Source organism: Echeneis naucrates, chromosome 21 (genome assembly GCF_900963305.1).
Source record: "Echeneis naucrates chromosome 21, fEcheNa1.1, whole genome shotgun sequence".
In the NCBI taxonomy this organism is placed as follows: domain Eukaryota; kingdom Metazoa; phylum Chordata; class Actinopteri; order Carangiformes; family Echeneidae; genus Echeneis; species Echeneis naucrates.
The window spans coordinates 12,997,104-13,012,130 of record NC_042531.1 but is presented as its reverse complement, the minus strand read 5'-3'; the positions used below and the strand labels follow the sequence as shown (position 1 = coordinate 13,012,130).

General features: G+C 42.1%; 1 protein-coding gene across 2 annotated transcripts in view; it reads right to left on the bottom strand.

Annotated features, from left to right (window-relative positions):
• The window catches only part of erbb4b (erb-b2 receptor tyrosine kinase 4b), a 265,152-nt gene extending 261,730 nt beyond the window's left edge, over window positions 1-3,422 (bottom strand). For both annotated transcript variants that reach the window (XM_029530171.1, XM_029530172.1), the window contains exon 1: window positions 2,967-3,422. In XM_029530171.1, coding sequence (XP_029386031.1) covers window positions 2,967-3,045 — 79 coding nt within the window. In that variant the 5' untranslated portion in view covers window positions 3,046-3,422. The remainder of the gene's footprint in view (window positions 1-2,966) is intronic.
• Window positions 3,423-15,027: the final 11,605 nt, after the last annotated feature.

Sequence of the window (15,027 nt, the reverse complement as noted above, 5' to 3'; positions counted from 1 at the left end):
ATGCGCGTTATACAAGTAGCTGCTTTTGGGATGAGATGGCATGACTGCTGTGCACAGAATATGAGTATTCATAAAGACTGATAGAGTTTTGGAACATGGCCACGGGTTTCAGCATCGACAGCTGGATGCAGTCTATCTCCCACCTCTGTCCTCCAGCTCCAGCAAACAGCAGCAGCCAGATGAAGAGCCGTGTGCAGTGCAGGGACCCCGTGGCAAGCTCAGCATCTTGCTGACATGTCCCCTGCTGTTTTTATGAAAACCCATTAACTCCAGTCTTATTAGGGGATATTTGTGTCTAAGCAATGTTACATTTGGTCCTTTACGTGGGCTGGTGAAAGTTACAGGATTTAGGAGATTTTCTGCACTAAATAAGAAACATGGAAATGTGGAGATATGATGAGAGGTCTCTGAATTCCACAGGTACCGAAAAGGTGACATTTTAGGGAAATGTCAAATCAACATGAATGCTATCGAGAATTACATGAATTTATCCGCTTTATCACGGAGAATTACCTTTTTAGTGGCTCATTAGAGGAGACGCAAGCGCTTATCAAAGCAGCTTATGAGGGGGAAAAAAATCGTGCATACAGAGCGGGTGGGCATTCACGCGCATGTGACACACATACACACTTTGACTTTCTCTCTCAATTCCTTTCCATCCTTTCATTGTCGGAAGTTAATCCGCGTTTACGCAGATTCACCCCGATATTTATATAATCGGCTTTTAATGTGTGTGTCTCTGTTTGTGTTCCTTTAACTGCCAAATAAGATTCGGGGCTCTCACTGGGACGGCACCATCACCACTGACACCTTCATGCTGGATTCCCTCCTTCACATTAGTTATTGTGAGTGTGTGCTAGTCCTAAACGACGTCATAGTCATATGTTATATGTATAATAATAATAATAATATGTATGTATGTAATATATATATTCATTTTATGGGGGGGGGCAATAAAAGCGATTTGTTTAATTTCCTGAAGTCGATTATGTAACCTCTCTGAGTCTTAATATGAATATGACGGTGTTTAGATTGGAGATCCAAATATACAAGGACAAGCGAAAGACTGAAGTCCACAAATTCAAATGTGCCTTGAACGCACCGCTCTGTCGTCTTTACAAAAGCGATGCAGCAAATACAAAAAAAAATATGAGTGGGGAATAATTATTTTGAATGCGTTCTCATCATTATTACACAGAGCAAGGCTCTGACACGCATCCCTGTCTGCACACACACTCTCTTTAAAAGCGCCTTTTTATTCAATCACCCTCTGCTCCCTGTAAGGCCCCATGGACGCGGATCTTATTAAGCACAGGTTTCAGTGGTGGGCCTGTGCGCATTCTCTGGTTAGGAGATTAAATTTAAAGGCATGAAGTGAATAGAAATCTGTTTGGGGTTTTTTTTTTTATCCCGTTAAAACAAGCTGTGCGAATGGAAATGTGCTTATAAAAAAAAGAAGTCGTCTGACTTATAGCAGCAAGATGAGCAAAACACAATGAGAGAAGCGTCTACTCGTTCATAATGACTCGTGAACTACTGAAAAAATGTGAGGCACCGTTTGACTGCGAATGGAAACAGCTAAAAGAAATAAAATACACGATTTCACATCCACTGCAGATTTCCTAACGGAGGGATAGAATGACTTTGATGCTTTAAATACTGAATGCTGTGGTTGGGTGAGCAATTTTTTTTAGTTCTCCTTTCACCTAATCCAATCTTCCCATATCAGTTACGTCATTACAGGCTCTGAATAAATAGTTGCACAGAGATGGCATAGTGACCATCCCTTAAGGCAGTGGAGAGGATAAAGGGGGCGAGCACGTACAGACTTATTTCCGTTGTTTTTCCTGCCTGAATCTTATTTGCATGATGGGGATGGTGAAGACAATGATAATGTTTTCTCTATCACACACACACACACACACACACAGGATCGCTTGCTGAGCTCACAGATGAGTCCCTGCGCACAAAGAGCGCCTCTCTGCTGAACAAACGGTACTGCCGCTGCCAGCTCCATACACTGATTGACGCTGAAGTGCAGGGTTGGTGCGGACCGCACAGTAAGCCTTAATGCAATTTCACGGTAATCTGCTTTTGCTCGAATCCCGATTACAGAAAGCATATGGATGGATGTTCCCCAGTTATCTCCATTTGCACAGGTGCGAGACTCACACAGATCCGCGCCCAAAACACAACAAGTACACTTTCCACCCCCCCGGCAGGCTTTTAAACTTCAGCTGATGAGGTTAGGCTGGTGTTCTTGGAATGGAAACGTTTTTTTTAACCACAACGCTGTTAAACAATTAAACAGAGTCCGCTATCTTATTTCAAACAAACTGGGGAGGGGGGACAGTGTGTGTGGGGACGGACACACACACACACACACACACACACACACACACACACACACACACAAACGCTTCGCCACAGCTGATTGTCACAGTTTGTTTGTTTCTCTGCAGTGGAGGGGGAAGTTTTACAAAAAGAGTCTCGGCCCCGTGTATCCACAGGAGGGAAGACACAGTGGCCAGGCGTAAAGCGCGACTGTTCCTCCTCTGTTTGTCCACACTCAGTCTGAGGGGACACGTGTGGCGGTGGACATTAAATGCTCCCCTTTCTCTCCAAATTCAACAGTGCCGCTCTGTGCACGAAGGAGACAGAGCAAGTGGCCCCCTCTTGGATTCACATCCACCGCTACAACCTGCAATCTGTTCACAGTATCACCTGCGTTTCGCGGCCACTCATCCCTGTTCCAATCTTAACTGTTGAAGGCTCTCCTCCCAACACCATGAGCCGAGATGAACAGTTAAAAAAAAAATCACAACAGGACAAGCGGAGCGGATCTGCCCAAATCCTTTTGTCAAACACATAAAAACAAAACAACACAAATAGGGGGAAAAGTAGGTTGAATGGACAGATCCGCCACTGTGCTGAGTGCGCACCGTCTGATGGCGACCAACACTCACCTGATTGTGAAGAGCTCGACCCGAACAAGAAGCAAGTGAGGAGGACGCCGAGGCAGCACGGGGCGGTCGTTGCTTTCATGGTTGTGCTTGGCAAATTATCCACCTTTAAAATTCACATGTTCCAGCGGCGTATCCGTTGCTTTATTTCTTTTTTTTTTTTTTTTTTTGGGGGGGGGGGGGAGGTCGGTTGGGTGAGGGGAGCAGCCGGAGAGGAGAGATATGAAAGCGTTTGCGTTTTAATTTGCAAACCTCTTCAGCCTCGTGAGTTTTGGGAGACTTTGGTCGCTTTTGACTAAGTTTGCAGTTCGCTCTGCCCCTTTTCTCCCCGCACTCTCTCGTCGGTGCCCGCCGGCTGAAATTGTTGCGTGACCGACGCAGAAATTGCAGAAACGCTCCGAATATGAAGTCTCCAGCGCGGCGCGCAGTAAAGCTTGTCTAAACAGTATAAAGCGGCACTCATGCCATTACAGTATGCAGCTGTAGACTCGTATTCCTCCGGACACACCTCCCAAGCCGCGTTGGCTCCTCCCGCGGACGCTGCGATTGGCGCAGGTGCACGACCATCACGTGAAAGCCCCGCCCTCGCCGGCCCCATCCGCGCAGGCATTGGCCGGCGCTGGACGCCAAAAAGCCCTTGAATTTTGGTGCGTCTGACTCCGCTGCACCTGTCACGCCGGAGCACGGTGGCGATGAGCGCTCAGAGGGGGAGCGCGGAGGTGTAATTAGTGGAAAATGGAGCTGCATGCCGCTTACGAGGCCTCACCTGCGCTTTGCGCAAGTTTTGCACAGGAAGTTTAATCAGCGTTCAACTGAAACTGTCCGCCCCACATTTGAAGAGTGAAGAGGAACTAGAACAGATTACTATTATTTTTTTTTATTGTCAGAGTTAAAGGGACCCATCCCTCCATTTTCTGATGATTTGTTGACATTTGTTGAAATGTAATTCCTTCTACTTTCAGTTGCTTTATTTTTTTAAAGGTTGTGATAAAATATAATTAGCCAAAGAAGAAACAGCATTTTGACAACAAAATTATAACCCAAGGAATTTGTTTTTGCCATGCTTTTTTTTTTTTTTTTTTTTTTTTGCCATGCTCCTTCTCAAGCAGAGCTTTTCCATTTTTCCTCACTTATCAGTGTGCATGACTGTTGAAGGCAATATCTCTTCATACCCAGGGTAATCATTTCCCCTCGGGGCTGGCTCGGTGTAAATGACACAAATAAAAGTCAAATAGAACGTTTAGATAGTGATATTGTTGTGCTCGCTAAGCTATTTGTAACAGTTTGAAAGCAGTGACTTTGTGACAACGGAAAAAAATAACTGCGATAATGGGAGTATGGGAAACAATGTGACAAAAGGTTATTACTTTCTGAACCAGCTGCTACCTACTTTTGCACTTTAGAAGAAGGGTGAAGGCCTCCTGGAGATGCAATATGTCCACACATCTGGAGAGAAATCATGCACTCTGACTGTCCCCACCCACCAGCCACCCTACTTGACTCTTCACGCACACTCTCTCTCACACACACAGAAAGAGAGGCAGAACAAGCCAAGCAAGAAACTTGAAATACCTCAACTGGAAGGTCTTTTAAGAGATGAAAGTATGATATTTATGCTCCTCTGAAAGCAGGCGTTTGTCATGACTTAAGGAGGCAGTTTACCTTCTTTTTTAATTTTACAGTACATCAAAGTATATGCCTGAGCACTCATCTACTTCCAGTCCATAAACATCCTTCTTTTAGCTACAGGCAGGTCCCTCCTCCCCAGAGATTATTCAAGGCTTTTGTTTTCTTCTAATGGGGATGCACACAGCTTGCCCACACACACACTGCCTGGACGGCTGCTTTTTCGTTTTGTTTTGTTTTTTTTCCTGATCCTGGAACAGTGAGCTTAACTTCCCAAAGCCAAGCATACCTAACACTTTGAGAAAATGGGATGCGGGTAATTTTCACTTTGAAGAAAGTCAAATGGCTCGGTTGGGTTTTGGCTTGGTTCGCAGAATTAGTACCATGCTGAACTGTAAGGGGGGCCACTTCTTGAACCTCCTCTGCAGTATTGACCCTTCACCAGTGGGGGGCAGTCCAGTTCTCACCTCATAGGTCACAACACCAGTACAGCAACACAGTGGGTGGTGAGGGCAATCCAACCTGCCACCAACTACTTTCCTGACTCGGTGTGACATTGGCTTCCTATCACACAGAAGCTTTATTAAACATTTCTCAGCAGAAATTAGCTTTTAATATCACTGACGCGACAAATTTATTAAGAAATATAGAAAAATGAGATCTGGCAGCTTTCTATGAGGAGAGGCTTCACTATAAATATGCCCCAAATGACTGCCGTTTATCATTTTTAATACCAAAAATGAAATTTAGCAACGTTGTGTATTTTCATTATGCATAATGCTTTAAGAGCCACCTTCTGACAGTATCACCCTAATGCTGTCAATTAGGTAATTTATTCAAGGGGATTATGAGAGGGAATGAGACGACGTTTCATGTGTTCTTCTAGGCGTTCCCCGGTGCCTGCTGTACAGCTAATCTAATACATAACCCCCTGATTTGTTTAATGGATGAGACTTTGCTGCTGCAAGAGGCACGCCAATAAAAGCCGAGGCCCTCCAGAGGCTATTGTGCCTCATAATGATGCCAGACACACAATGTGAGACTTATGAAGCAATTTTTTATCATGCGGCACATTGTTTTTCTCTGTTGGTGCTGTGCAAGTAAAGGCAATCTCTCCCTGCAGCATAGCACTTAGATAAACCTTCAGTAAGATAAACTGTCGCAGCCACATGTTGCAGAGATGAAAGAAGTTAACAGCTGAAATACGTTTCCTCCAGTGATGATATGCTATTTATTCTAATGCCCTTGGTTAACCATTTCTTAATTTTTACACAGTTTATACCGCTTTTATGCTTGATTAGATTTTTTATTATTATTTGTGGGAAATAATTGTAATATATTTTGAAACGTAAAGCATTGTGCCAAATAACGGAACTTAATGAGAGCTTAACTTTTGGGAAAATAGCGTATTATAAAATAGTTGCCGGTTGTTGGAGATGTGTCATATGATTAAAAAGAAAATAAAAAACATAAATTAGGCCCAGTATGTAGAATTTAACGGGCTCTAATGGCAGAAAGTGAAACTAATATTCATATTCCTTTTCATTAACTTAGAATGAGCCTTTTAGTGTGTCTTCAATGGAAGCAGGTCCTCTTCCACAGAGCTTACTGTTTTGCTTTTCCATGTATATACTAGTTGAAAGAAAGCACTGGCAAACACTGGCTCAACAGAGAGGGGTTTTTCATGTTTTTATGTTATTCAAAAGGTTTTGTTCCATGCTTGGTGTATTTATTTATTTGTAATCTGCATCTCTCCCAGATGCCATTAATTCTTACATACTGGTCCTTTAATATCCTTCCCTGAAACACATGAAAGCCAGCAGTGACCACAAAATTGCTTCCTCTTTTGAGCGAGGCAAAAGCAACAGTTAAATCATATGCATTTATACAAAAGACTGTCTGATGGCAGATCTTACCTCAGATCTGTTCTTATGCCATTGTGTGTCCCTAACTTTCCAAAAACAAAAGGGCAGAAAGGAGGGAAATTATGCTTTCAAAATAAATAAATAAATAAATAAATCATGGATTTCCATTTGGTAGACACACACACTTAAAGACATTTGTTATTGTCAAAACAAAATGGTTTGTTGAATCGATAATGCGGCAGTTGAGGAAGGCAACGAAAGGGCTAAAAGACTATCACAACACCTCTGAGTATTTCAGTGTTTTTACACAGTGAGGGAATACTGAATCAATACCAGTATAGCTGCAAGCTCTAATTGCTGTAAACGCTGACAACCAACAGTTCTGTAAGATTACAAATTAGACCCCGAGATTGTCTATGTTTGCCTTTATTCCATTAAGAATGTAAATCACAGTCAATTTAAAAAAAAAAAAAGTGCATTCATAGAATCATCAATCATTTTCGATCAGATGTGAGTCCGGGACAGATTCTCATTCCATAATGACAAGAACAAACCGTAATGATGACGGTTTGCAGGCGTAGATTGCCATTGATTTGTATCTATGTCAGCTGACATCTCAGGCTGGAGGCTGTTCTCAAGTCACATATATGACAGTGGATAGATAAACAGAGATGGCACATCAATTGGCATACTGACTGATAAAAAAATCCAATCAGCGGCATGTCCCACCTTCCTGTTCATCATCATTCATTGTTAACAGACCCTTTTGTGGAAAGCTTCCACAAAAAAGCTTCTGCATCAATTGTATTTTTTTTTTGTGTGTGTGTGTGTGTAAGAGTCATTTCTCAGATTAAAATAATGTGGCATTGTATTTGTGTAGGAAGAGTACTCCTCTGTATTTGTGATGGTGATTATCATTTAGGAAGTGCCACATTTTGGTATTCTCCTGGTGGTCATCATGCGTGCTTGTGCGAACTCCGAATCCTTTTATCAACACTTCAATTTATCGTATTTTAGATTTTAAGTGTGTAAGATTTCTTTTGGTGTGCTCTCTTGTCATACTGATGTTTTTGCACCTTGTTTGTTTCACTTCAGTTCTATTCAACTTTTCTCTCTTGCAGCCAGGTTTAGTTTTTTTCTGTGCTTGGTTGTTGGGGTTTTTATTCATTTATTTATTTATTTATTTTTTGTGGGGGGCAGAGCAGCAACTGCACTTGTTGCTGCTTGTGTTTGCTGCTGACAGTTCAGGAGAATGGACTCTTATTTTAGAAGCCCAAGTAGCAGAGAAAGAAGAAGTAAAGGGAGTTATTTTTTTGGAGGCCACACGGGAGACATTGTGCACACTTAAAAAGATAAGTACACAGCAATAGAATGTGCGGAGTGCATACTTATTATAGTTATTTCTTCTCTCCTATATTTCCTCTCATCAAACTCACATAGCAGCTAAAGAGTCAACTCAAACTCTGTGTGGCTCGGCATGAGTCTGACTCAGTGGGCAATAAGCAGCGTTAGTGCATTACATACACATGATTATGTGGCCATTTCCTCAGTGAATGAGTCTCATCAGAAGTCAGTGAAGAAGCCACCAAGTGTGTAATTGTTTCCCATTAGGGAAGACGTTGGCTTCCATCGAGTCACATCTCACTGCAGAGTTTGCTGACGAATGCTCACTGTCCACTGAGTGTAGCAGGATCATTTTTATGAAGGTTGTGAGGAATTGCTCAAAACCCAAAACCACCGGACCAGTTTGAGGCCGATGCATCTCTTTTCTCTTTCTTTTTTTTTTTTTTCCAAGCATGAACGTGAACTGCAGGGCAAGAGTTCAGAAACACGGTGATTCACTGAAGTGACGCTAGACTTTAAATATCATTATCAGTCATGTGAATCTCTGGGGCACTAATGTCTCTGGAGCACAGATGCTGTCAGTGCTCTCTTATACAGCAGAGTTTGGCTATTTGGACCATGCTCCTCCATTTTGTTGCTGCTCTTCTTAATTGGCTGCCCAAGTTTCAAGTTGCAGATGATCAAGAGAGTAAAACTGTAATGTATGTTCTTTCATACAGCTTTAATTAACGGTGTTATTGACGGGTGTTTGAGTCTCTGTGTGGACTGAAGTGATTTCTCCCTCAAATGTTACTGTGTCACTTGCAGCATCACACACATACACGTACACACATTAACACATACACTTTCCATGGAGCCTGCACAGCAGTGATGAATAATTGTTAGCGAGTGCCCTTGTGAAGGTGTTGTAAAATTGGATGGCTTACATTGCAAATTGCAATCCGGTCAAAAGTTCAAATGAGGCTGAACCATGTCAAGTGAGACCTGAAGATGAGACAGGGAGAGGACTTTTCGAAAGTTATTAATGGCTGCCCGAGATGTTCTTTGATACTGCGCTATTAAGTTGATGGGGATGGGAGGAATAATCACCTGAGTCGCAGGGAGGTTTGCTTTACACTGCTGCCATCTACAGCGTGTAGCAGGAAACGGAATCAGCATGGACACACTGAAGAGATGGGAGTGGGGTGTCTCTGCTCCCTTACAGGCCTGCAGTAAACGGAAGAGATAAATGAATATGAATAAAACAGAATTGAATGAACCAGCACACAAAAAGTCACTTGGGACAAATTGAAAATTCAATTCTCTCAGAGCATCTGCAAACACTCAATAATAACAGGAATAAAAACAGAAGCTGCTATGTTTTGCTTTAAGCTTAATTTAATAGTCATTGCAAGTGATATTGTTTAGAAATAAACACTTTAAATGCATTCTTGTTATAGTCAAAGGCTAAAAGGCATGCTGCTCTGGTTTGATAGCGACGAGTCACCACTGGATGGCAGTAAGAGATAGCATCTGAAGACATCAAGTGGCACAGTGTGCAGAAAGAAAGAAGAAGTAGCCATGATGAACATCTCTTTCTCTTTGTGTTGGTGTGCGACAAAGAACAAAATGCAAAAAAAAAAAAAAAAGAAAAGAAAAGAAAAGCATTATGTCCAGATGACAAACAACGACAGCCTTCAATTCTTCCCATTGAGAAGAGAGAACAGGCTAAGGAGGAAAATAATATTATAGCCACTTGGTTTACCTGACACAAAGTTTTCTAGGCCATGGATGCATTCAAACATTTTAAAAGAACGAAAACCTGAAATGTAAATGAAAATAAATGATGTTCCAACCACCGGTTTCATTTTATAGTGATTTGACACCATTGACTTGTTGAATGAATAAAATTTCATGACCCTCTCTCCATTGAAATCCATCCATTTGAAGACACTGTACAGAACTTGCAATCACCGTAGAGTGGATGAACACATGGCTGCTCAAGCGGAATACGTCCCTAAATAAACAGGCTTTACAGCATCTCATGTTCTCGTAAAACCGTGCAGCAGAAACTGGAACAACTCAAACCCTCTTCCTATGATCTGAGGACTGAAAAGCTGAAAAAGCGAAAAAAACACAAAAAACAAATGTTAACCTGATTCACAGCTAGACTACAGTACAGCATCCTGTTTCATATGGTGACTTTTCTGATGACAGCAATTTCAAAGGAAGAGGAACAGCAGCATGTCCCGATTGTAACTTGTGAACGGCGAGTTAAACAAATCCACCAGGTATTTAAACCAGTGTGACAGGTAATATATCAATGCCTGACCATCACACACCAACTATCTCCACAAACTGGTTTTACAGAGGTTTTATGGGGATTTTTCAGGATGCTTCACCATCCTTTTAGTGCTTTCACTGACAGTAAATGCCTCTACTGCCTCACAAATTCAAAAATCACCATGGCTGTATAGTTTCAAAGCATAATTCTTGGTTGTTAAATAAAATGATTTCCCTTAAATGTTGCGTCAAGATGGTTAAATATTTTTAGTTATGCTACAGAATAATTGGAGCTCGGGAACTGTGATGACCCTTTTGCTATTATACCCACTGCTTCCTGTGTGTGGCTGCTAACCTTGCGTTTACTAAAGGTGCGTGTGGTCATCCACGTTCCAGGTTCCTGTGCTGCAAAAGTGTCCGGCCGCTCTTTTCTCTTCCCTGGGGCCTCCGATTTGGTTGTTGGCTTTTGGACTGCTTTGCGTTACAGAATAATGCTGCATCATAAAACATTATGCCTGAACGCTTATGAATTCACTTACAATGCTGATTTTAAAGCCTACAGCTATTAAATGGCTTGATTGTATGCCTCGCTTTCAGAAAGGACATTCAATTCATGTAACAGAAGTCATCAGTCCAGTGTTTCACGGCTCTTGTTAGCACTCCCTGAAAATTGTGATAGTTGAACATTTCAGAGAATAAACAATATTTCCATTGCAATGCTTCAAAAATGTATGTGAAACCCACAAAACTGGTAATTGATGTTATCCTTGAATCGGTTCTCAGGGGGTTTAAATCCTCTAATCACTGTGGATGATTTCACAGTCAGTCCTAACCCTAACCCTTGCTCTGGAAGCCATGTAGGCCTCAGCACTGGAAAGACATGTGTCAGTCTTTCAATCTGAGTCTCCTCCATTCTTGACCCAAGAGCCTGCAACCACAAGAGAAGCACTGACGTTTGAGAAAAAAAGAAAAAAAGAAACATTGATTAGTTTGACAAAGGTAGCATGACTGTCTTTGTGCCTTTTCCTTGAATTGCAAAGTTAGCTGAATGTGTAATATACTGATTAGCCTGCACTTAGCCTGTGTTAACAGCAAGAACTGATCTAACTACCGCTGAGTAATCTGTCCGTCTATAACCTTCATTTTACTTCATCTGGCAACTTTCCAAACAAGGGAAAGGAAGCACAACACCTTTATTTCATTTATTTTAGCTCAGAAGCTTTGGTTGAATTTTCAAAATATATATACCTTCTACATACATAGTATCATCTCTCGCTCCCTCTTTTTCACAAATCATTAACATCACAATGGCCGTATTCACAGCAGTGACATCTCAGTTTGAGTAATGAATTCTGCCCCAGCCTCTACTGAGAAGCAGAGAAATAGTCACTGATGACTCGTCAGCATCACTGTACAGTAACAACTTTGAGTGAAACCCTCACTGTCGACAACTGAGGTGTTATGGTAGCACGTGGACTTGAGTTTAGTGCAATGTTGACTGATTATTACATGTAGAAAAACACAGGGAGGGGCCAACACGCTGTGTCTCCCCGGCCCACATTCAGCAGCAGTCAGTGTGATGCAAATGGGATAACGCTGACATTTAGTTTTCCACTTTGGTTTACAGTATGTGAATTTGGCCTTTAAAACACTTCTGATGGTTTTGAACATGACTCCTCTGGTCGACCCCTTTTAGGTCCCACCCTCGAAAAAACAGCGAACATAACTTTGTAGGACGATTGGCAGCTGTGACAGAGTCAACCTAAAAATGCTGAAAAAAAAAAAAAATAATTACAGTTCAAGTCTATTTTTGGAAATGACAGAAATCACAAATGCCTCTCAGTCTATGGCTGACATTCAGATTAGACTCAACTTAGCAATGGATTGATGAATCTTCTTTCCCTTTATTTGTCTATGTGAAAAAAAAGGCTGTTTTTTTTCTCTCATTTATTTCCTGTTTTCAGTTCAGTTCATTGCAGCTGTGTATCCATTTATGTCAAACCACCAGTGCCTGTATCCTCACATCCCAATGCCAGGCTCCTACAGTGAACCGGTGGCTGTCTGCTTCGACACAGCCCTGAAACTGAATCTCACTTCCCAGTATATTTTCACAGTTCAAGCAGATCAGCAGGTGTGCACTGCTCTACAAAAGCCACTTTCTGTCACGTTCTCTATCTTCCTGTGTCAGATGCATTTATCCCTCTCGCTCACTTCCCGAGTCTCTCTCTCTCTCTGTCAGTTTCTCGGTTACTGTTTCTCTTGGCCTCTTTCCTGCTCTCCCAGTCTGGCTTCCCAAGAAGCAACTGACGCATGCACTGAAGTGCTTGATAACTTTGCAAAATTTTTTATTGTCTCCTTAACGCTTTTGCTCATCTTCAGACCTCCCCCACTGCCTTATCTGGGGTCAGATGCAGCTGCAGAGAGGTGTTTTTGGCTTTAATGCCTTTCTCTGGGTGTCTGCGTCTGTACATGTTGTTCACCTCAGTGTTGCTCCTCATGAGACATGGCTGCATAACGCGGCTAAGCACCGGAAGGAAAATGGAAGTTCCCCCACAGTCCTATTTCCTCCCCACATGAATATGGCGACCTTGCTTGCGCTCTGACCACAAAACAACAGAGGTCTCTGCAATGTGTCTTCCTTACCAACGTTAGGATGTCACAGGGTGTCAGAAAATCTAAATTTGCAGCTTTGATTGCAGCTACCTGCAAACACTGAGCTCATTTGCTCAGCATTTTTGTTGTTGTTTGTTTGCCATTTTATTTGCATACGGTATAAAATATTAAAGTTGCTATCTTTATAATCCTACCATTATAAACGTTGCATCAGCCAAGTGTGTTGGCTAATACCACAGAGAATCAGATAACCAGCCATGTCAGTGCAACGACAAAACACCAGTATCCCCCACAGATTCTCAAGCTTGGCTGCACCACCTACTTATACTACTTCGCCTCCATTGTTCCAACACTGACATTATGCCAGTTGTCTCTAAAGTGCATTGACATTTTTCCCGGCTTCTCACATTACATTAAATGCATCAGTGCCAAAATACTAAATCCTACCTGATACTAGATTTCTGCAGTGCTTCAAACAAACCTGAATAACTTTTATAATATGGGTGTGTAGCAGAAAGAACTGGGTGTGAGTGAGTGTGAGTTTGTGTGTGTGTGTGTGTGTGTGTGTGTGTGTGTTCATGTCTCTGCATGGTGTGCATGAAGTTTTAAAGGCCAAAACATCCAGAACTACCTGGCAGGAAAAACAGGAATAGGACTTGTCACCAGGCAATTGCACAACCTTGCTGTGGATACACACTGGGCTTAAGAAGATCTGGAACTGCTCCCCGCTGTGAAACTCGAAACTCACACAGGCTACACCACTCGTAGCTTCGACGAAAGCAGCCCGGATTCCTAAGAGCTCAGCAACAACAGTGACAATGCATGTCACATTTCATTCTTTACATCTGCGCCGTAAGGGTATATTAATCAGCAAATGCTATCTATCTCAGAGGACAATAAATGTGATTTTCATTTAACCAAAATAGAAATTTTCCTTTGACCCAGCCAAACCTTACACGCTTGTTCACAGTTTACTGTTTTTCTGGCAGTCCTGTTCAACATGTGGTGTCGCATCACGATGTGTTTTGCTTTTAATATGAGTTTGTAAAGTGTCTGTGCACATGCACAGCACATAGGTGTGGAAAGCAGTAGTTTCCAGTGTTTTTGACGCCTCTTACCACTTATCAACCTAAATGATCTGCAGAAGAAGAATGGGCAGTGGAACCTGCTAGAAGACGTCTCCCAGTCAGAGCCACAAAGCTGCCTCAGCCCTCTGTCCTGAGGGACAAAAAAAAAAAAAACAAACCAAAAAAACACTTTCATAAAGAACCAATGTTTAACACAGACGCGGGCAATTTATGTGTATTAAAAATATACGTTTCTGCCAGATGTTTTCCATTTTTATTTCAAGATGGATGTGAGGAACGAATCATGCTTAAACTGCTGCATTTCACAGAGCTCAAATGGCTTATTGAGCAGACAGGTCAGAGGAGAATGTCAAGACTTCTCTTAACTTACCAGTGAAACCAGTGAACCTTTCATCCTGCCGTGGCCATCTGGATCCAAAGTGTTCATGTGCCATCAACTTCAATCTGGATTTGAAAACAGCAGCAGTTCATTAACCAGGACAATTGTTATATCAGAGCTTTGTTAAACGCAGTGTGCTTTTTCTTTTTTTTCTTCAGCGTCATCTTCAGTGATCTTGAGCACACAATATTCCCCATGCTGTGACGTTTTAAGCACATGTACTACGGCCGAAGGATTTAGTGTCATATACCCCCCCCCCCCCCCCCCCCAAAAAAAAAAAAAAACACAATGTCCTTGAGCCATCAAAATATTGACTGATTAGAAACTGGGTTGATTCCGATGGTGATGATGACACTGCAGCATTGCCCTGCCAACTACAACACCAAGCTGCAATGGTCAGGATTGAATATATTTTTTTTTTTTTTGTTTGTGTTACTTTGACTAACTTAACTTCACTTCAAGTCACAGACATTATTAGGTGGGCTAATAATGGCTTGAAAGTGCATTTCCCCCCTTTTTTTTCTTTAAGTAGTTCTCAAATCACATACCCTTAATAAGGGTAATGTCAGAGAGGGCTCTCTACCATTTGAGCACTGCAATGCGAGGGCAGGTTTATCACTTGTGTGTTGACAGTATGAGTCAACCAGAGATATGATCTCGATGGGAGCAAACAATCAACTGACAAGCAGGTAAATAGAAGGATCTGAAGATGAAAAGATACAGTTTGGGGTCTGCTCAGGCTTTGCACTTCTCAGTTTTGCTACCGCCTTCAGGCAGCTTTGATTTTGTGTGTTTGCCATGTGATTATGTGTGTGTGCGAGTGTGTGTGCAAAACAGATTAAAGAAGTAAGGGGGTGAGGTTGTCTGCTCTGACATTTGAGGCTTCT